This window comes from Elephantulus edwardii, unplaced genomic scaffold (genome assembly GCF_000299155.1).
Source record: "Elephantulus edwardii isolate Elephantulus edwardi_28Jun2011 unplaced genomic scaffold, EleEdw1.0 scaffold00048, whole genome shotgun sequence".
Lineage (NCBI taxonomy): Eukaryota > Metazoa > Chordata > Mammalia > Macroscelidea > Macroscelididae > Elephantulus > Elephantulus edwardii.
In genome coordinates, this window is record NW_006399798.1 from 949,958 (window position 1) to 970,334 (window position 20,377).

General features: G+C 60.7%; 1 protein-coding gene across 1 annotated transcript; it reads right to left on the bottom strand.

Annotated features, from left to right (window-relative positions):
- Window positions 1–55: 55 nt before the first annotated feature.
- On the bottom strand, window positions 56–20,019 carry ASPSCR1 (alveolar soft part sarcoma chromosome region, candidate 1). The gene is made up of 16 exons (XM_006886313.1): window positions 19,918–20,019; window positions 18,969–19,024; window positions 16,486–16,600; window positions 15,803–15,903; window positions 12,895–12,952; window positions 11,409–11,482; window positions 10,806–11,229; window positions 4,123–4,262; window positions 3,917–3,998; window positions 3,555–3,621; window positions 3,193–3,255; window positions 2,773–2,825; window positions 742–793; window positions 561–630; window positions 316–488; window positions 56–135 (listed from the first exon to the last, which is right to left on the bottom strand). Exons 1-16 carry the CDS (start codon window positions 20,017–20,019, stop codon window positions 56–58), a joined length of 1,710 nt encoding a protein of 569 aa, XP_006886375.1.
- Window positions 20,020–20,377: the final 358 nt, after the last annotated feature.

Here is a 20,377-nt window from a genome sequence, read left to right on the forward strand (position 1 = left end):
GGCCAGGAAAAGCAACTCCAGAAGGCCCTGCCCCAGGGCCCTGTCTCTGCTCCCCTTAGGTTGGTGGGCCCCGGCCACAGGCTGCCGCTGGGAAGTAGTCGTTACTGAGCAATGAGGGAAGACGTCTGTCCCCAACTGGACAGAAAGGACGAGAGGAGCCCCACAGAAGTGCACCATCTTTATTCCTGGAGTCTGGGTCTTCAGCAGGGCCTGCTTCAGCGCTCACCTCTTGCCAGCTGCAGACGATGTGAGCAGTTGGGATGGGGCCCGCCTTGGCTTCTGCCCCCGTCCCACCCTTAGTCCCCAAGGAGTTACCTGGCAGTTTCAGCCACTTGGGCACCGGGCCCAGGTTTCTCTGCATAGACTGGTTTGGCTCTGGGGTGGACTCAGGGGGGCCCAGTGCGTCCTCAGTGGTCTGTTCACACTCTGTGGGCCCAGGATCAGGGGCCGGCAGTGAAGGGGGACCTGCTGTAGGCCTGGCCATGCACCTGCAGGGAGAGGTCAAAGGCCAGGATGCAGCTGCACAGGCCCCAGCACCTGCTGCCCAGTCCTGGCCTTACCTGGTCACCAGCATGTCAGCTGAGGATGGGGACATGGCATGCTCCAGCAGCCTGGGCTCCAGGTATACCTCTGAGGACACACATGATGACAGCCTTAGGCAGCAAGCCAGAGCAGCCCACCTGGCCTCAGGATTGAGGGGTCCCCGGGAGAGGCCCACAGGGGCGGCAGAGCAGTACTCACCTGTGGACTCCTCCGTGCCCAAGTGCACAAGGGCGGCTGGGAAGAGGTTCGCCTGGGGAGGGGCAGACTGGCTGAGCAAACCCTACTTCTGAGAGACCCAAATGGGGGCTGCACCCCAGAGGCAAACGCATCTCCACACACCCCCACAACCACCGAGTCATCAGTTATGTGGACTGGCAGCTTCTGACCCATCCTAGGAAGGGACAGGCCCGGGACACGGGGGACAGTGGCTCTGTAGATGCCAGTGCTCGGGCCTCCTGCTGTGCGAGCGGCCACCCAGGCCAGTAGGACGGTGTCCCTGCTGCTGTGCCCCCCGCCAGGGCTCTAGTGCAGATGGTACTTAAGGGACCACTAGGCTCAGAGGCCCCAAGTGCAATGGGATCCTCTTCCAGGACAGAGGACCCCCCCCCCAGCCAGGCTGTTCTGAGACTTCAAGCACCTGGTCACCGCCCAGTCCAGTTCTCTGACAGGTCTAAAGCCTGGGTCTCTCTACACTGCCTGGATTCTAGGTACCCCAGGTGTCCTGGGCACAGGTGTGGAAACAGTGCACCCTCATAGCCCTGGGCTGAGCGGGGAGCCCACTGTTTGCCTCACTGGATTTGAAGAATGAACAGTGAGGGGGTGCATCCCTGACAAGCAGAAGAGGGTTGGCTGGGGGCACCAGAAACCCCAGTGCTGCGGCCCATCCCCCAGTCAGGCAGTAACTGGTCAGAAGCAGTCAGTGTGCACTTAACCCCCTGTGGTTCCAGGGCTCCAGCAGTGGTGTGAACACATTCCCAGGCGGCCAGCCAGAGGGGCAGGAGTGGGGGTGCTAGGGGACAGGCCAGCCAGTTATTCAGAGCTTCAAAGGCTGGGGCAGCCAGGCCGGGAGGCTGAAATCCACTGGGGCCCGGATCAAAGGGCTAAGGCAGCAGCAGGGCAGGGCTGGGCCCAGGCCAGGGCGGGCAGGGAACCTGTGTGTAAGTTTCTGAGGGGCCCATCAGGGGACCGTCAGTTCCTGGAACCCCAGGGACAGGCCCCTTCTTGACCAGGCCTTTCAGAAAGTGCTGGCAGGGCTCAGCCCCTAGTTCACATCCTCCTGGGCACCCCAAGAGCCAGGCCACAGCCCCCACCTCCCCAGACCCAACAGCCCATCCAAGTCCACAGTAACCGCTCCAAGAAAGACAGCCCCAGAAGCACCCAGGAACCCGCTGCTCTCACAGCTCTACCCCACCCCAGGCAGGCCCTCTCGGCCTTCAGGAGCCCACTGCTTGACTGAGTGACCGAGTGTGGGCAGCTCACATCACTCAGTTCCAGATCCTCTGTCAGCGGTCCCCTTACACATCTCAATCCCAGGATACCCCAGCCAATGAGCAGCAAACAGCCTGAGCACAGAGAGCAGGCCTTGGGGGCAGGGAGTGTGTGTGTGTATGCAGTGAGGAACCACCCTCCTCGGGCCACAGACCCTTGCCCATCACCCTGAGGGAGGCAGGCCCTACCCGCTCTTCCTTGGTGGAGGGGGCGGGCCAGCCCATGCTGAGCTGTGGTAGGAGGGGCCCAAGTCCACGGTTACCAACAGGAGAGGGAGAGGGCAAGGTCCTGGGCCCAGGCTATGACGGGCACCTTCACCTGAGGGCTGTGCTGGGCAAGCCCCCTCACTCCCCGCTGCCCTCCAGTGCCCATGGCCACTTCGGAAGGCTAGGCTCTGTTATAAATTAGGAATCGGAGACTTTGAAGAAGAAACCATTAGTCCAAAGCAGTGGACAGCGGCTATCCTCCCACAGGCAGCCAGAGAGCAGGACATTCTAGACAAGGCCCAGCGGGCATCCAAGGCGGGGTGGGGGCGCTGCCTCCCCAGAAAGCCCCAGCACAGCTGTGAGCCTGCACCCAGGAGGAGGTGGGGAGCTTGTTCAAAAGCACTTCCAGGGTAGCCCCTGTTCTGTAGTGCTGTCCCGAGGGGCCCACCAACCCCCACCAGGCCTAGTCCCAGAGCGTAGCTTGCTGGCCGCACCTACATCCCTGCCCCAAGTATTTAGCAAGAACTCTGGGTACCTGAAAAAGGGTCAGTGTGTCGTCACCCAAGACGGTCTTTGGAGGAGCAATGACTGTGGGGAGAGAGGCCTGAGTCAGGGAATCCCTGGACCCATCCCGCTCCCACTGAGCGCTTGCAGGGTGGCCAGAGGTGAAGAGTGGGTACAGGATCCAGACCAGAGGGTGGTTTGGGCAGCAGATGGACAGGGCACACCACCTCCCCTCCTGAAGCCACCACAGGCCCTGGGGGAGAGGCCAGGCTGGCACACTTGAACACAGACAGCGTGGCATTTCCCATTCCTGTGCCTCCTGCATGTCCCCGGCCCAGGGTGAGCAGCTGGATACCCACTGGCCACTGTCTGGGAAATGACCTTTGGGCCGCCACCCCCAGCCTGTCCTGGTCACTTGGAGGAGCCAGGTGGCCAGCACCTGGGCACTCACACAGATAGAAGTCCAGCTCTGAATTTCCCAGGTGTCTCTTCACAAAGTCCCGCAGGTCCCCCACTGTGGAGAGGGGTGAGGGCTGGAGGTGTGCTGTCTGCCCACCACCTCCCACCCACCTGGGCAGTGTCTCAGCTAGGTATGTGCGCAGCAAAGCAGCCAGCCAGCAGCCCCTCTGAAGCCTGGGCGTGTGCCCACAGCCCTGTCCTGTCCTCCAGGACTCGAGGCCACTGCCAGCAGCCCAGGCCTGATGAAGCTCTCAGCAGGGCTAGAACAGTCTGCTCCACACCCCCCACCGAAGGCTGCCCTGGGCCCTCCACCCCCCACACCAGAGCCCAGCGCACACAGGGCAGGGCCCTCACCCGTCTCACTGGGCCGGAAGAAGCCTTGCAGGATGTAGCGGTCAGGGAACAGGACCCGCAGGGCCACCTGAGTTGGAACAGGCAGTGTCACAGGTTTGCCAGGACCGGGGGGTGGGGGGGGAGGCAGGGCATCTACGCTCATGCTGAGGCCAGCCCCGACCTCGGGTACACCCACAGTCCTGGGGGTGGGAAAGCAGAGTTCTCTGCTGAGAGACTCAGTGGATTTGAACTGCTGATCTTAAGCTCAGCAGTCAGGGATAAAGCATTTATGCCACACTGGACCTTAGTGGCGAGAAGGGCAGACAATGGGAAGTGGTCGACGTGCTTTTGCCAGCTGTCCCTGCAACACAGGAGCTCCTGACCTTGGGGTACCGCTCCAGCTTCTCCTTCATCTGAGCCTCTCGGTAGGACCTGGTGACCAGGGGTGCTTCTTCCAGGCGCTTTCTGGAGGACAGAGAAATGATTTGGAGCCCCAGCCAGGCGGAAGCCCAACCTGAGTGTCCACCCTTGAGAAATGCAGGCTGAGGACGGTGGGGAGGGCAGGCCAGATGGGGCCCTGGGCACCCACCGCTCACTCCTGAGCTGGGCCAGGCGTCGCCGCACGTCATCCACGGTCACCTCAAAGAACTCATCCGGCAGCTCCACAGGCCAGGCCTGCAGCGTGTCCTCCAGATCTGGGTGGTACACCACGGGGTCACGGTCCACGGGCTGCAGGGTCAGAGCATGGCTGACGGTGGGAACAGAGCTACCCAGGCTGTTGGCCAGGACCCATCTGAGTGTAGCCCCCACTCCCCACCTGCTTGGCCCAAGGGGTTGGAATGGTGGCCAAGTGGCCAGCCTGACCCAGTAGTGAGGGCCCCGAGACTCAGGAAGCTGTCTGCAGCCACAGGTCCCAGAGGCAAATGAACTCAGAACTCCACGTAAGACCAGCTCTGTGTTATGGAGCCACTGGGCCGCCACCTGCCCACTGCAGGAGTGTGGGAAGGGACAGTGGCACTCCCAACTGGCAGCAGCAGGAACAGAAATGACAAAGCAGGCTCTAGTGTGATCCAACCCAAGGGTCATTTCAAGAGGCAACTGAGGGGTTGTGGGGGCACCCAGGGTGCCCAATGCAAACAGCTCAGTATCTGCCCCATCCCCACACTGCCTCCTCCATTGCCAGGACCCCCAGACACTCTGCTCTGGAAGCTTCTTTCCCCTTCCACACAATACACAGCCTCCTGTACTAAAAGTCAGGCCTGCTCACCCAGACTCGTCAGTCAGTGAGTGGGCGACCAGAGCCCCCAGCGTCCAGTCACAGCATGCCCTGAAGCAGGCCCCATGGATCCCACACACGGCGGGGATCTCTCTCTCAGCTTTTCAGTTCAATCAGGGGCTCCACCCAGAAACCCCTGTAAGCCAGGTCACGGGGTGCTGTCCGGAAAGGGCAGCCCAGCAGGGCCCCAGGTGGTCGGCAGGGCCAGGCTGCATGGCCTGCTCAAAGCCACAAGCATCCCAGTTGCCACGGGCCGTCTGCACCAGAGCTTTTTATAACATGCTGGGCGCCAGGCTGCCCCCCATGGCCGCAGCCCTGCATTCCAGAGGTGCAGCAGACAGTCTGAGCCAGGCCACCGTGTCCACAGGCCAGGGGGACATCATGACCCAACAGTAGGTGTTCCTAAGGGACTACGAAGGTTTGGCCCCTAGGGGCTGTGAGACAGAGGTCCAGCCACCCAGTGCACCCCAGGTAAAGCCTAGACAGCATAGTAAGACAGCACACCACACTGTCCAGCATCCCCGCACCCCTGGCCACAGACCACTCAGCTGTTTCCAGGAAGCCAGTGCCTCACTGTTCAGGAAAACCAAGGGACAAAGTGTCCTCCAGGCCAGCCCTGTCCACTCCTGCCTGGACACCCTCTCCTGGAGAAACACGATTGTGCACACAGAAGCACGCACACACACACACACACACACAGGCATGCACATGTGCACAAGGGCCCACACACACACGTGCACACACGCACTCACACAGGCCTGAAGAGGACACACTTGTACACATAACACACATGTGCACACTCCTGTAACACAAACACTGCACACATGTGTGCAGAAACACAGACCTGTACACACATTCACAGCCATGCACACACGTTCATACAGGCACGCAGACATGGCCGCACACACACCTACACTGAGACACACCCAGAGAGGTGCATGCATGCAGACACACGGACCCTCCTATAGGCACAGGGAAGGGCAGACACGCACAGATACTCGTCATTGATGTGTTCTGCGAGTCAGAACGGACCCACGGCTGACCCTCCAGCGGGTTTGCAGCAGCAGTTTATCACGTGGGAGGAGACTGCCCATCCTTCTCCCACGGAGCTGCTCGCAGATTCGAACTGCGAGCCTTCGGGACTGCAGACATGTACACATGTACAGAAACATCCACTCACACAGACACACAGCATACAGACATCCACATGCACATACCACACACAGCAGGTACACTCAGACACGCTCTCCTCAATCACTTGGGACCCCTCGCCCCCCACTCTACACTCCAATTTTGTCTCCTGAGAATGGGCCTCAGTCTTGCTGTCACACAAGGACACAGCTGTGGCTGGCAGTTCCCGTCTCAGGACAGCCCAGCAGCTTTTCACCAGCAGCCCTTAGACCTCCACTCTCACGTGGCTGCCCAGTCCTGCTGACTCCAGCCTGGTGGACACTGGGGCTTTCTGCAAGCAGCCTCCCTTCTAACGAAGCCCCTCTGGTGTGCAGCTGAGTTTGAGAAGCTGTTTCCTACCAGCAAGACCACGCGAGGATACCTAGAACCCCACTTGTTCTGGCTGCCCTGTGGCCTCTGACCTCAAGGATGATACCAGAGGGGGCCAGCAAGGGGGTGGTGGGCAAAGGCCTGGGAGTTGTGTAGGACAAGCACCCACTAGTGACCACAGGGCCCAACAGCGGCATGCGGCAGACTCCTGCACCATCAGGCCAGTGGTCTCTGGGCCCTCAGCCCATCGGCTCCAGTGGCCACAACGTTTCAGCAGAGTCGGGCAGCCACACTTCCTTCTCCTGAGAGGAATTTTCCAGGACACCATGACACACAGGAGAAAAATGTCCAGAGCTGTGTGGAGGTGACCTCAGTGCACTCCGCGGGGGCTGGAGGGCTTCTGGCTCCCGCCCAATCGGGCTGGCTGTCCCCTGCCGTGGTTTTGGGAGGAAGATGTGTGTTGTCGCTCCAGGCACTGGATTTCAGTGAATCATGGTGGTGGTGCTGGGCCAAACCTCCAATGTTCTCCAGCTGAGAGGGAGGGGGCGATGCCCACTAGTCAACACTGCTGTTCCCGAAGCTGGGGCACTCGGAGACCCCCCAGGTATGCTGCTGAGGGCCACTTACTGAGACAGAACAAAGATCACAAGTCTCAACCTGGTCCTAAGCCCACAGGGGGACAGACTATGGACATGGAGGGGACAGACGAGGGTCAACACTAGACACAAGGGGACAGAGAAGGCCTAAGATGGAACACAAGAGGACAGAAAAAGGCCAGGAGCCTGGACAGATGGGGATGGACCAGGGCCAACCGTACACAAGAGGACAGGACAAGCGCCAGGCACAGGGGGATGGACCAGGGTTGAAGCCCCACGAGCCCCGTGCCCTCCTAGGTGGTCAGAAGGGGGCACCAGAGGAAGGGCGGCCCAACCGGACAGCAAGCACGAGGACACGGGCTGCTCGTGACCCTGAGGCACCCAGGACAGTGCGGCATGAGCCAAGGTCCAGACAAGAGGGCCTGGGCTGGCACCAGAGGCCTGCAAAACAGCCTCTTCTCCACACTGCAACCTCCCACCCTGCGTGGGCCCTGCACGGGCCTCGGGCCTCTGCTGCCACGCTGTCCCCACATCTCCTTTCCAGTCACTGTCCAATGGGGGCCAGCAGCACCACAGAACTGCATCATGTGCCCCGCTCCTCCTGACACCCCAAGGTGCCCGGCCTCCACCATGCCCCCAGACGCTCACCCCTGGCACCTCTGCTGCCCCTTGTGATCACCCTAGAAAGTGGGGGGCAGTAAGAATGAGACCAGGTGCAGGGGTTGAGGGGTCTTCCAACCTGGGAGCGACCTTCTTGTGCCTGAAAGGCCTTGAGGGAGAAGTACTGGCCTCAGAAGAGAAGCAAGGGGGCCACAGGGACTTCAAAGCACAGGCTGGGGGGTGCCGTGGGGGCCCGCCCGCTCAGCTCTGATCACAGCAAAACGACCTTCTAACATCAAAGGCAGAGCCGGGGGCTGCAGAGCCTGCCGCAGGCCCGCCCGCCCCCGCTCCCTTCCGACCCATTGAAGTCCAAACCACACAGAACGCTAATGGGGATCTTGGAAACTCCTCCTGATTGCTAAAGTGCACCTTTGAAGTTCCCCCAAAACGCTCTGCTTTGTTCCCTCCCAGGCCGAGAGGGACACAAAGCAGATGGCGTGTGGCCGGCAGCCCTTGGGGCGTGGCTAGGGGACCGGGCTTGCTCATAATCAATCAGCCGCACGCTCAGATCAAAGGCGGGCAGGCTCACGGTGTTGCCAGCCACCCCCTAAGCCCAGCCCTGGGGCCCGGACAGGCAGGCGAGCCTGTACAGCTGGAGGGGACACCCAGGGACAGTGGGGAGGGAAGGCGGGCAGGCCCAGGAGTTGTCAGCCTGCACAGGCAGCAGGTAGGGAAGTGGCGAGGTGTCTAGGTCTGCCTGTGTCCTGGGGACTGCCTCAAAGGTCTGGGCATGCTCAAGGCTAGGGTCCCTGAGACCAGAACGGGCGTCTGCAGCTCAGCAGTTGACCACAGACACACGGCCATCACAATGGGAATCCATCAAAGCAGGGGGGGGGGGGGGGGCAGGAAGGGATGAGAGCTGAGCAGAGGGGCAGGTCCCGTACTCAGGGTAGCCGGGCTAGATGTCCCCACTGCACTGGGGCTCCTTGAGGTGTGTGGGGGTATGTACCTGCTGGAGGACTCTTCTCTCCAGAGACTGTTCCAGACACAGCCCTAAAACAGTCACACCCTCAGTTACGTTGACAACTCCCTCCCCTAGAGCAGCTGGTGGTCCAGGCTGCTGTGAGCTGCACCCCGGGCCAGGCTCACTACGCCCCTGGGGCTCACAGACTGTGGCCAGGGCCTCGGAGCCCGCCATGGACTCTGTCTCCCACAGCCACTGCTCTTTGCAGGTTGGAGCTGACACAAAAGCCGAGAGCACGGGCGCCTGAGCAACAGGGTCTGAGGTCAACAGCACCGGGCAGATGCACACAGCTGCCACCCAGCCTCGTGCCAGCCCAAGGACGGGCTCTCGTGGTGCAGGCCACAGAGGGCTGCGCTGCTAACCGAGGACAGCGCCTCTGCCCTGTGCAAGCCTGCTGGCAGGTCAGCTGCTACTCGACAGCAATGAGAGTATTTCTGTCTTCCTTTATGAGCAGAAGTACCACGGTGTAGTCAGGAGTGCTCTGGGCTTCAGATCACACAGTCTGTGGTTCGGAGCCCACGTTCCACAGGAGAGGAAGAGGAGGAGGTTGGCTTCCAACTTTACACAACCTCGGAAATCCCCTGGTCCTTCCACTCTGTCCCCGCCGGAAGCAGAGACAGATGCGATGGGTGGGGTTTAGGCTCCAAGTCTTGTGATGACTTGAAGTCGCATGAAGGTGTGTGATCTGCTGCGTCGGGGGTTGGTGCTCATTTTGCAGGGGGATGTATCACATCCTTCAAGCGGCCTTCAGAGACGGAGGTGCCCCACTGCAGGATCCACCCCCCTGGGCTCTGAGCTGCAGCTCTCCAGAGCACCCCAATGATGATCTCTCCCTCACGTCCCCAGGGCCCCAACCGTAACATCTTCCCACACTGGGTGCCACGACATAGTCCCCAGCTGCTAAGGCTTCCAGGCCATTCCTGCTGGTTTTGCGGCCATGACATACCGACTCAGAGCCCTGCACTAAAGGGTACACAGGAGTCACCCACAATCAGGCAGCAAGAAACCAACGAGACAGGGCAGAGCCCTGGAGAGCGGCCGGCCAGGCCTCGGCCTCGGCACCAGTGTCCCTGATGCCAGGCAAAAGGCTCACTTCCTCCCTAAACCATATCCGCTGCCCGGCACCCCCCAGCACTGGCCACGGCCCGCACAGTGCTGTAAGCGGGCAGAGGCGCTCAGCCTCATTCTGGAGGAGTCCCGCAGCCCCTGCAGCACCAAGCCCACTAAGTGGGAGAAAGCAAGGCCATTCTAGAACATTCTGGAGAAGCCTGCAGAAATGCCTCACTAACGATGCTTCCAAGGCGTCTCCTCTAGGTCTCAGAGCATCGATACCACGCTGGTAAGTCATCCCAGTCTGCCCCCTACTCACTAAATCCTCAGGAAACCAGCCAAAAGTCCGCTATGACCCCCAGGGAAGTCCAAGAATCCTGCACTGCCCTGTGGGGCCCGGCCCTGTCTCCCCACAACCATGGAGATGGCCGTTAGGAATAAACTCACAGGCAGAAGGCTGGGGGGGGGGGCGGCGCTGGGAGGTCTTGTGGGAACTGGAGAGGCTGGGACAGGGGAGTCTCCTGGCCCCGCTGCCTGTAAAAGGCACCGGGAGGTGCCTGTAGTCCAGTGCCACTTCAGCCTGCCAGTGGCCCCTCAGGTCAGCATGCAGCTGGAGTGGAGTGGGGTGGGCGTGAGCCGGACCGGATGAGCAAAGCACTGCTGAGACATCAGCAGAGTGTGGTCCTGGGGCCCCCACAAAGGCCACAGTGTGAGCTGTGAACCCCACCCTGGTGCTGATGAGGGAAGGACCGTGCTGGGACTGTTATTCTAGGGCCTGGACAGAGGTCTGGATGGCCGCCGGCATGTCACCAGCCAGTGACAGCTCCCCACTGGAGGAGGAAGGCCCCAGAGAGGGCAATGTCTTTCCCACTTAGCGTCTTCCAACAGAGAGAGCATTCACGGCTCTCTCTCCTGCCACGGCCCCCAGCAGCCCTCAGCCCCCCAGCAGCAGGGGCTGGCTCGGGGTTCACCTAATGCTACCACAGCAAGGGTACTGGGCCAAGTCCGAAGGTAGACTCAGGGCTGTTGATGTCCCCATGGGAGAAGCAGCTTGAAACCCACCCTCTGACGTGCGGGGCGGGGGCTAATGCAGAGACAACCCAGGTGGGGCCACAGCCAGTGTGTATCAGGGTCCCTGTCTTCCTGAAAACCATCAATACACTGACAGCTGACCGATGCTGACCAGGCCTCGGGCTGAACAGGCCCTGAGCCCCCATATCCCTTACCTGCTCAAACTCTGGCAGGGACCCTGGACCAGGCTTTGACTTCTTTGGCTGGGAAGGGCCTCCAGGGCTGGAGGACTTGGGTGATTTGGCGAATGATGACATCATGGGGTGGGCAGGCCCAGAGGAGCCCCCCAGACGCTGGCCCCCACCAGAGAAGGGAACAAAGGCTGCTGGTGAAGACAACTTGGAATCCCACTGCACTGGAGGGCCTGTCGGTTCTGGGCCCCAGCCATCAGCAGATCTGGCCTCAGAGGGGCCTGCATGCTCCACACGGCTCAAGTCGCCTCTGCTGAGCCCTCCAGTGTCCAAAGGGAGCACAGAGTGGCCAGCGTCATGGTCAGCAGATACAGACAGTGTTGGGCTTCCTGGTCTTCTGCTCCGGGCTTCCGGCCTGGAGGCTGAGTCACTCAGCTTCACTACAAACCTGCAGGGTCAAGTCCAGACGGCAGGGACACGAGGGTCACGCCCACTCCTGGGACGGAGCCCCACGCCCACCACGGTCATCACTCAGGGCATCTTCTCTTTTCGCTGAAACTCATTTTTTTAAAATAAATTAAGTCTTAAACTCCAATCCCCCGCCCCGAAAGGTGTCCTCCTACTGACCTGATGATGGCGCTGCCTCCAGTGAGGCCCAGTGACTGCAGTGTCGTCCCCTGAAGGGCAGCCGTGCCCGCCACCTGGGGAGAGGCAGATGGACAAGTGGGCCCTGGGGCAGGCAGGGGCTCCGTCGGACCCCAAGGCTCTGGGGAGCCCAAAGCCAATCAGGCTGAGGGACCAATCCTGAAGCACATGATTCTGCACCTTCTGGCTTTTCTCCCAGCGCTGAGCCTGCCAGGAGGGGGTGACTTCCCCACCAGAGAGCTTGATAACCCCTCACGCGATAACCCCAACCCAGCAAGGCCTGCACTCACCCTCCTTCCTAACTCACAACACCCACATCAACCTGGTCACAGGACTCCCCCTGGCCGCCCACAGACCCTACCAAGTCACTCCACCACTCCTGGGAGAGACCCCCGGAGCCCCTACTCCCCATCTTCCCAGAGAACACTAATGGAGCCCCCACATTTCTAGGGGCTATCAATGGAGCCCTTACCCCCATCCTGTGGGGGACCCCACCAAAGCCTTCATTCTCCTGGACCACACCAATGGAGGCCCCATCCTCCCAGGGACATGAATGAAGCCCCCACCCCCCACGCTCACAGGATACCCCATTCTCCCCCTTCCTGAGCTCTCCTCTCCATCCCCCACCTTCTGTGGAGGCTATCACCAGAACCCCCAGTCTCTACCCCTCGAGTGAATACCCTCCAGGCCCTCCCAGTGCCCCCTGCCTGGGTCTAAGTGGTTTGCTTCAGCTGAGGACAGGAAATGGGGGTCCAGATGGGCTGTCCTCAAAGGCAAGGCAGCAAAACACAGGGTCCCAAGTCAGTGCCGGAAGGAGGCAGGACACAGCCTGGTCAGGGGGCGTGGTGGGGATGGAAACTGAGCAGAGGACAGTGCTGTCCGTACCAGGGTCCACTGGCCTCTTACAGACAGTGTCCACTCTGGGTGGGGGGGGGGAAGCTCACTGAATGGGGACCACCTTGACTGGGAAAGGTGTTCAGACCGGGAGGGGGCACCCCAACTGGAGAGCAGATCCCTAGTTGCAAGGGGGTCACCTGGGCTTAGGGAAATACCCTGGCTGGGGAGGTACAGAGGGCACCTGGCTGGAGGTGGGGCATCTGGGCTTGAGGGGAGCAGCCTAGATGTGGGGAGGCACCCTGCCAGAGCGAAGACAAAAAGCCACTGTGAAGCCAGGGACTCCAGCAGGGCCAGGCAGGGGCAGTGGGGCCTCAGTGCCAGGGCTGCACCCCTCCACCTCACCCCACCCCACTCTCAGTTTTGAAAAAGATCAAAACCCAGAGCAAAGCAAATATTTACTAAAATGAAACCACTTTTGTGACTCCTGGGCCTCGAGAGGAGCTGGAAAAACAAGCTGGGTGTTGAGGGAGGTGGGCTGGGGGCAGGCTGCACTCTCCCGTCAAAGGCAGCTTCAGCACGCTGGGAGCAGGTCCGGGTGGGATGGGGAGCTGAGAGTGGGCGCTCAACCTACCTCGTCCCTCATGTACACACAGACAGGAGTCGCCTCACCCAGCTGCTCCAAGCATGTCCTGAGAGAAGACAGGACATCAGGCTGGATACTGGGGCCACACCAAAGGACAGAAGTCCCTGCCTCCCACAGCCCAATATCCAAGCTAGCCACTGAGGACTGAGATGCCCAGCCTTCCACACATGGCCAGAGACATGCCCACTGAGGCTGGTATTGCTGGGGAGAAATGAGTCCTTAGAGAGGCTGTGGGATGAAGCTCGAAGCTGGGCGGTGGTCTCAGCTATTATGGGCTGCCACAGGCACTCAGCAGGGGACTGTCCTGGACCCGTGACACCAGCTTCTCCTGGAGGCCTGCCCTCGCTGAGTCCAGCCCCACAACCCCAGATCCACCCTGGGCTCCGAGCCACACCTAGTCATCTCCCTATACAGACCCTGTAGGGCCCTGAGCCAGGGCACCATGGAAACTTCCACATCTGTCAGGTAATGCAAAGATGGGTTCAGCTACAGCCTCTCTGGGCCATCTGCACCCCCTCGGCCTGCAGGGCTGTGCGGTCCTCGAGGGGCGCTGGCAGCAGGCTGTCACCCACCAGCTGGGAGCTGAAGCCCACAGCTGGCCAAGAGACTGTGTGATCCCACTCCACCTCAGGCCAAGGAGTAAGGCTCTGCCGAAGGCCGCCTCCAGGGACGGCCAGGCATCAGGGCCGTGCTCCACAAGGGCCACAGAGAGAGAGGCACCTCTTCGGTGAAGTGAGGCTGGGCACAGTATGGACAGCACGATGTGGTCCAGCCACACATCACCAAAGCTGCCAACTAACACAGGATAAACAGACACATACGGTCCATTCATGCATCACTGAAGGTTACTAGCGACAGAGAGTGAACACACATGATGTGGTCCATCTGTAAAATGTCACAGAAATCACGACCAATGGCTGATAAAAACATACACAACACGATGCAGCCATGTACACCATATCCTCAACTAAGGGTAGATAACCGCCGTGGCCCATCCATCCAAGCACAGCAAAGAGTGGAACGCCAACACACTGACAAGGGACTGACAAGGGCACACTCTACACCAACAAGGGACACTGAGACGAGAGAGGAAGATGTCAAAACGAGAGGCCACAATTTACATGTCATGTCCAGAAGAAGCAAATCGACAGAACAGAGCAGTGGGGTAGTGGGTCTTCTGACAAGCACGCTGCCACCAGGGTCAGACAACAGTGCCCATGGCAGACTCACCACTCCTGAATCACACACCCAAACGGGCCTGAAGTAGTAAATCTCACGCTGCACAGACTTCACCACAACTTGAAACACTGTTAACAGTGATGGACCTCAGGCAGAAGGACCTACTGTCCAGGAGGATACAGGCTGGCCTGCTTCTCCACCAGGAAGCCTGTCTTCAGAGGCTCAGATACCACAGCCCTGTAGGAATGTGCCCCAGGGCAGACAGAGGAGAGAGGAACTCAGCTTCTCTCCAGCACAGCACTGTGCTCAGCACCTGGTCCCCCAGGGGGTACCCTCGGCTCCCAGGAAAACAAAAACACTGGTGAGGCACCCTGGGCCCAGGTGTTCAGCTGAGGAAGGTCTAACAGTAGCACTCACCCCATGGCTGGTTAGAGAGGAGATGAGGACTGGGTACAGAACACACCGCATCAGAAGCTCTGACCAGTACAAGGTCTATGGGCAATTCTCTCCCCGAGCGTGTGTTCAAGTGCCATCCTGGGTGAACGTGAGCGCACCAGTCCTCTCCCCACCATGCTGCCGCAACGTGACCACCAGAGAACTTACGACAGCTGTGTGTCCTGTGGGAGCCCTGCTCCCAGCTGCTCCCAATACCAGAGCAGAAGCAAACAGCCCACATGACCCCACACGAACAAGCCATCACCACTGGACAGCATGGCGGGGCCACCAGCTAGGTGCCAATCACTGAGTTGACGCCGACTTAGCGGCCCGACGTGCCCCAGAACGGGTCCTGCCCCAGCCCACACCCGTCTCACGGTATCGCTGAGCTCTGGCCACGTCAGTCCACCCCCCTCGCCAAGCCTCTACTCTCCGAGCACTGAGTCTCATTCCCTCCGACACGTCTGAGCGAGCCAATCTCACTAACCTCACTCCTAAGGGCACTCTGGCTACACAGTGGCTTTCTTCTCGAACACCACACCAGCAGTGACCATGTTCTCAAGGCTGTGTGCCTCTCCCCTCCGTGCACACTCCAGCTGCCGAGTGCATGCACCTATCACTCCACGTGGACTCGTGCTTCCAGAAAGCACCAAGGGGGGAATGGCCAGCGAACCGCTCACATACAGCTGCCTCCTCCCGTTAACCTGGGGCCACAGCAGCCGAGACCGGTGGGGTCCCACGGAGCTGATCCGAGCCCCCGGCCCTCTTACCCTGTGGTAATCCAAAGATCTGCCTACCTCGAACGCTGATCCTGACAGTGACAGCAGAGGTGTGACCTGCCCAGCTCTGCTGGGTTCAGGTCACGCCCTGCACGGGGGATGAGCCAGTCACAAAAGCAACCACAGGAACATGTAATGACACACAGGTGACGGCCACTATCGACAGGAGCAGCACAGGACGCAGGACAGAGCTCCAAGGCAGTCTGCATGCACAGCCCCAACCAGGAGAGCATTTACACCCCATGTGGCTGTTCAAGCCCAGGAACCTCAGGGGCCAGCCCTCAACCCCCACTGCTCCCTGACTCCATCAGAGGCCACCTGGGTCCCCGGCGGGGAACTGAGTATGGGTTCCTCGGCAGGAAAGGGGGCTGCCAGAGCAGCTAGTGACAAGGTAGCCCCCACCGTGTCCCCTCCACACAGGACACAAAGCATGAGAGGGCTGGGCCTGAGCACAGTGCAGTATCAGGCCCCAGGCGGCCCCAGCCCGGCCTCCAGTCGTGCACCTGGTCCGAGGGAAGTGGCTGAGAAGCTCCCAGAGTGTCTGGCCTGCGCAGAAGGCGTCCTGCAGCCGGGTGCCGTCGTCCATCTGCACTGCAATGCGAACCTGTGGCGGAAGTGCAATGAATGTCACGGGAAGCCGACTGTGCCGGACTGACCGGGAGGCCCTGCAGTCGGCACTCTGCGCCCTATCCACAGGTGAGAGCCCTGCCAGGAGCTCGTGGGGACCCAGAGCAGGGCTCCCAAGGATGAGAACACTGAACGCTGGGCGTGTGCGTGTCCGTGTGCGTCTGTGGATGCACTCATGTGCACGCCCACGTGTGCCCAAGTGCATGCATGTGCATTTACACAGGCTCCAACAGCTGGTTCTCTTCTTTCCAAAGCTCCCCTAGCTGGCATTGAACCTGGAGCCCACAGGCGCACAGCGGAGTACCTTCACTAGGACCCAAGGACGCTGCACCACCCGACGGCCCATGAGACAACCCCTTCCTCCCAGAGATCCAGCCACGCTGTTTCGGTCAAACGGTCTCGGCCTCTTACACAGACATAGCTCCACACCTGGGCGGGCGGTCTCTAAGGCCAGGGGCCAGCTCCAGGCTTCAGGACCCGAGGGCACAGCAGTCCACAGCCCACCGCAGTCCAAACAGCCCCCAAAAAGCCAAGGAAACACAGCAGTGCCCCCACCTACCATGTTTCCCAAGCCCTCTCGGCTGCGGGAGGCAGGCACCATCTCGAGCTTGGCGTTGTTGGGTAGGTTGGCGAACCTCCACTGGAGGGAGAGGTCCAGCACACTCCTCTGAAACCTGCAAAGCAGACCACGATGTGTCAGCCACGGAAAGTCACCAGAGCACGTGCCACCCACAGTGCCTGGCGTGGTCCAGAGCAGTGCCCACCAGGCACCACCCACCTGCCCCACCCCCACGGTCACTCCAGGGCTATGACACCTGAGAGGGAGGCAGCACTGAGTGCTGCAGGGACAAAGGCGACCCAAGGACACTGGTCACAGGGAGGAAGGGAAATACGACCAGATCCTCCGACGAGGGGCAGATGGAGATGTGGGAGAGGAAAAGGACCAGCCTGGTCCCCCCAAGGTGACAGGAGCAGGGCCCAGCCAGGCTCAGTTCTGCCCTAAACACACCTGTATACCAGCATCAGAGTCCGGTCAGACCCAGACCAAACGCCATTGTATCCGCTTCCTGCCCTTCAGAGCCATGATTCAAAAGCAAGCAAGATGTTCCAGAAAAATCCAGCCAATCACGATGGCCAGGGCTGGGATATACCAGCATTCTTGCAGGAAAAAAAATCTCCTCTAGCCCAGAGCAGCAGTTTCACCCACCAAGCCAGGCCACGTGCACTGAGAAACACCCCCAGGCCCAGTCTCAGAAGATGAGGTCAGTGCACTTCCCACAGAGAGGAGGAGGCCAGCACACCTCCAGCACGTAAACTAGAGCTCAGCAAGGAAACCCGGAGAAAGCAACAGACACACTCACCGCACCACGGCCCTGCACCACGGGCCCCGCACCCAAGAGCACTGCACCACGGGCCCCGCACCCAAGAACACTGCACCAAAGGCCCTGCACCACGGGGCCCGCACCCAAGAACACTGCACCACGGGTCCTGCACCCAAGAACACTGCACCATGGGCCCCGCACCACGGACACCCAAGAGCACCGCACCACGGGTACCACACCACAGGCCCCGCACCCAAGCACCTCCACACCCAGGGCACACCTCATCACCTGAGCAGTGCGCCCTCCACCCATCAGCCCTACAGAACCATGACCTCATGTCCCATGTGCACTCAAGGGAGCACAGCCCTCAACCCCACAGAGCCCTGACCTCACACCCCTTGGAGCTCCCCAACGGACTCAGAGCCTCATGTCCCTCTGATCTCACACCCTTACTCCCTCCTGGAGCTCTGTGATTCCTTACTTGCCAACTTCCCATTGTCGAGCCCCTCCTGACCCTCAAGGCCTCCTGATCTCACACTCCCTCATCTTGTAGTCCCTGCCTCTCTAATCGCACACCCTACTCAAGGACCCCGTGAGCTCTCACGTACCACCCATCTAATCTCACCCTCCCCTGGATTCCCCTGCACCCCTCAGGGCTCTAGAAGAACAAGGCCTACTGTCCTTGACCCCCTGGCTTGGATTTCAGGAAACCTACTGTATGTACCCTGATTTTAAGGGACAAGAGTGGCGGGCAGGAGAAAGCCCAGGAAAAGCAAACTGGAACTCCTCGCTCTGTCACCCAAAAACCACACACTCCATGTTTTTCTTTTGATGAAAGTCTGGAAGACCAGCACAAAGACCGTGTGGAAACTCAACGTGTGCGAAGTGTCCGGCAATCCCACAGTGCCCACACTGTCCCAACAACAGACGCTTTCTCTGAATCACAGACAGATCCTAGCAGCTGAGGGTTTGCACTCCAAGACATCCACAGGTGCCTGAGAGCAAGCTGGGGACAGCAAGTCCACAGAGCCAGAGAGGAGGGGACAGGGACCATCACATGCGCACTTAGCCACCACAGTAGCATCTGACAAACACATCACACAGCTGGCAGTCAAAAGAGAAACTCAACAGAATTTCTTTCCCATGGGCTCTGTAGGCTCTGCCACGTGACGTGTCCTGTCATTGCCACTAGAGAAGCTCAGCCCAGTGGCTGGCTCAACTCACAAGTCCAGGGGCTGCTGGGGCAAACCTGGCTGAGCATGTGAGGCTCTGGAGGTGCAGCCAGGAAAAGCAGGATGCTTTGTCTTCCACCCAGAACTCTGTCCAGAGATCCCTCCCCAAAGCCCCTCCCTGGAGACCCCAGAGACCACTCCCTGAACATGCTCCCCCAGAGACCCCTCTCCAGTGAACCTTCCTCAGAGCACCTCGCCCCAACAACCTGAGGTAAGGCAGTACACTAGCAAAAACCCTCAAATACCAACACCCAAGGACTCAAAAACACACAATCTCTCTCTCACACGTAAACATTCACATGCCCAGTATACTGGACCCTCTGGCAAGGTCAAGACCAGGTATACCCCCTTTGCCCAGGCTCCCCAGGCCAGGAACAAGGACAGCACAGAATAAGTGCTCAGTAAAGAGAACAGTGTAGGATGAGCAAAGTCTGTTACTCAGCCCTCTTAGAGACCTGAGTGGCCTGTCCCAGGTGCTGGCCACTCACTTCAGGTCATATTCATTGGGGTCGAAGTCCTGCCTCCGGCACGTGTCCTCCAGGACCTGGTACAAGAGGAAAAGCCATGAGGGTAGGGGCCAGTCCACTCCACTCTCGGAGGTCAGTCCCTAGGCCACAGCACCTCGGCCATCACTCTTTCTCACTGAGGCTCTGAAATCACCCCCAGTTCTGCCGTGACGCACACTCAGGGACTCTCCCTAAAGCCATAACCCCCCCCCCCATGAACTCAGACTCCAGACGGCCTTGGCCACATGCTGCCCGCACAGCTGCCGGCCTGTCCCTCCCCCCCAGCCAGGGCCTTCTCTGCTACGGAAGAACCCTCACCTCTGATGCAGATACACACCCCAACTTGAGATGCCTTTGTCTTTTTACAGGCTTCTCCCCACTGTCCCCGCTGGGGGCCCCAGATTGTCACAGGGGAGGACAGTTTTAAACGTGAGTTGGGGGTCACCATTCATCCGATTTTGGCAAAATAGTTGTGAATGATCCATCAAAAGTCGTTTCCACGTGCAAAGGACAGTGAACTCTGCAGTGAGGCAAACGTGCCTACCAAGGCAGGCAGTCGTCCCTAGCACAGACGGGGGCTGGGCGGTCTGGGGGCTTCACTCTTCCCGGTGCCTTCAGAGGCTGGGAGACGCAGAGCGACAGGAGGGGCTACACGCCCTCTGAGGGCGGCGCGGCAGTCCACCCAGGGGCACTGTCCCCTCCCGAGGGCACTGTCCCCTCCCGGGCACCTAGGGACCCCGCGGAAGCCCCCCGGCCGCGGAGCGCGCCGGCCCACTGAGCCGGGCCTGCCCATTGGTCACCGCAGGCCCCGCCCCGCGCCCCTCCCGCCAACCCGCCCCGCCCCCGCCAACCGCAGAGGGGGGCCCCGGCCGGGCTCTGTCCGCGCGGCGTCCGTGGTCTGTCCGCCCGCTCGGCCCGGCCCGCGACGCACCTGCATCAACACGGTGCTCGGCGTCACCTTCACCGTGTGGCGCCGCCCGTTCGGGGCCAGCACCGACACCGCGGAGCCCCCGCCGCCGGCCGAGGACGCCATCTTCCGCTCACGTGACTCGCCGCGCCGGCTCTGGCGGCTCTCGGCGCCGCGGAGGCGGGCCCGGGGGCGTGGTCAGCGCTCACTTCCGCCGGCTCAGACCCCGCCCCCGCCGTCGGTGGCGGCCGCCGGAAGCTACTCGCTGGCCGCTGGCCGTCCCGGGGCGGCCGCCTGCCTCCGCCCATCGGCGCCCGGCCGTGCCCAGACCTCGGGCGGGAGGACGGAGAACGACGCGCGGTCCCTGCCCCAGCCTGACCCCTGGCTTCCAGAACCCCGGCCTGGACCCTGCTGCGCCCCTGCCCTCCACTGTGCGTCCCTTTACACGCCAGCCTTGGCCCAAGCCCCCTGCCCTCTGCCCTCC

Coding starts and splice junctions, on each gene's coding strand:
- ASPSCR1 (XM_006886313.1), bottom strand. CDS start 20,019: ATGGCGTCCTCGGCCGGCGGCGGGGGCTCCGCGGTGTCGGTGCTGGCC. Junction 19,025..19,917: donor CGAGCACCGTGTTGATGCAG/GTGCGTCGCGGG, acceptor CTCTTGTACCAG/GTCCTGGAGGACACGTGCCG. Junction 3,256..3,554: donor CTTCCGGCCCAGTGAGACGG/GTGAGGGCCCTG, acceptor CCCTCTCCACAG/TGGGGGACCTGCGGGACTTT.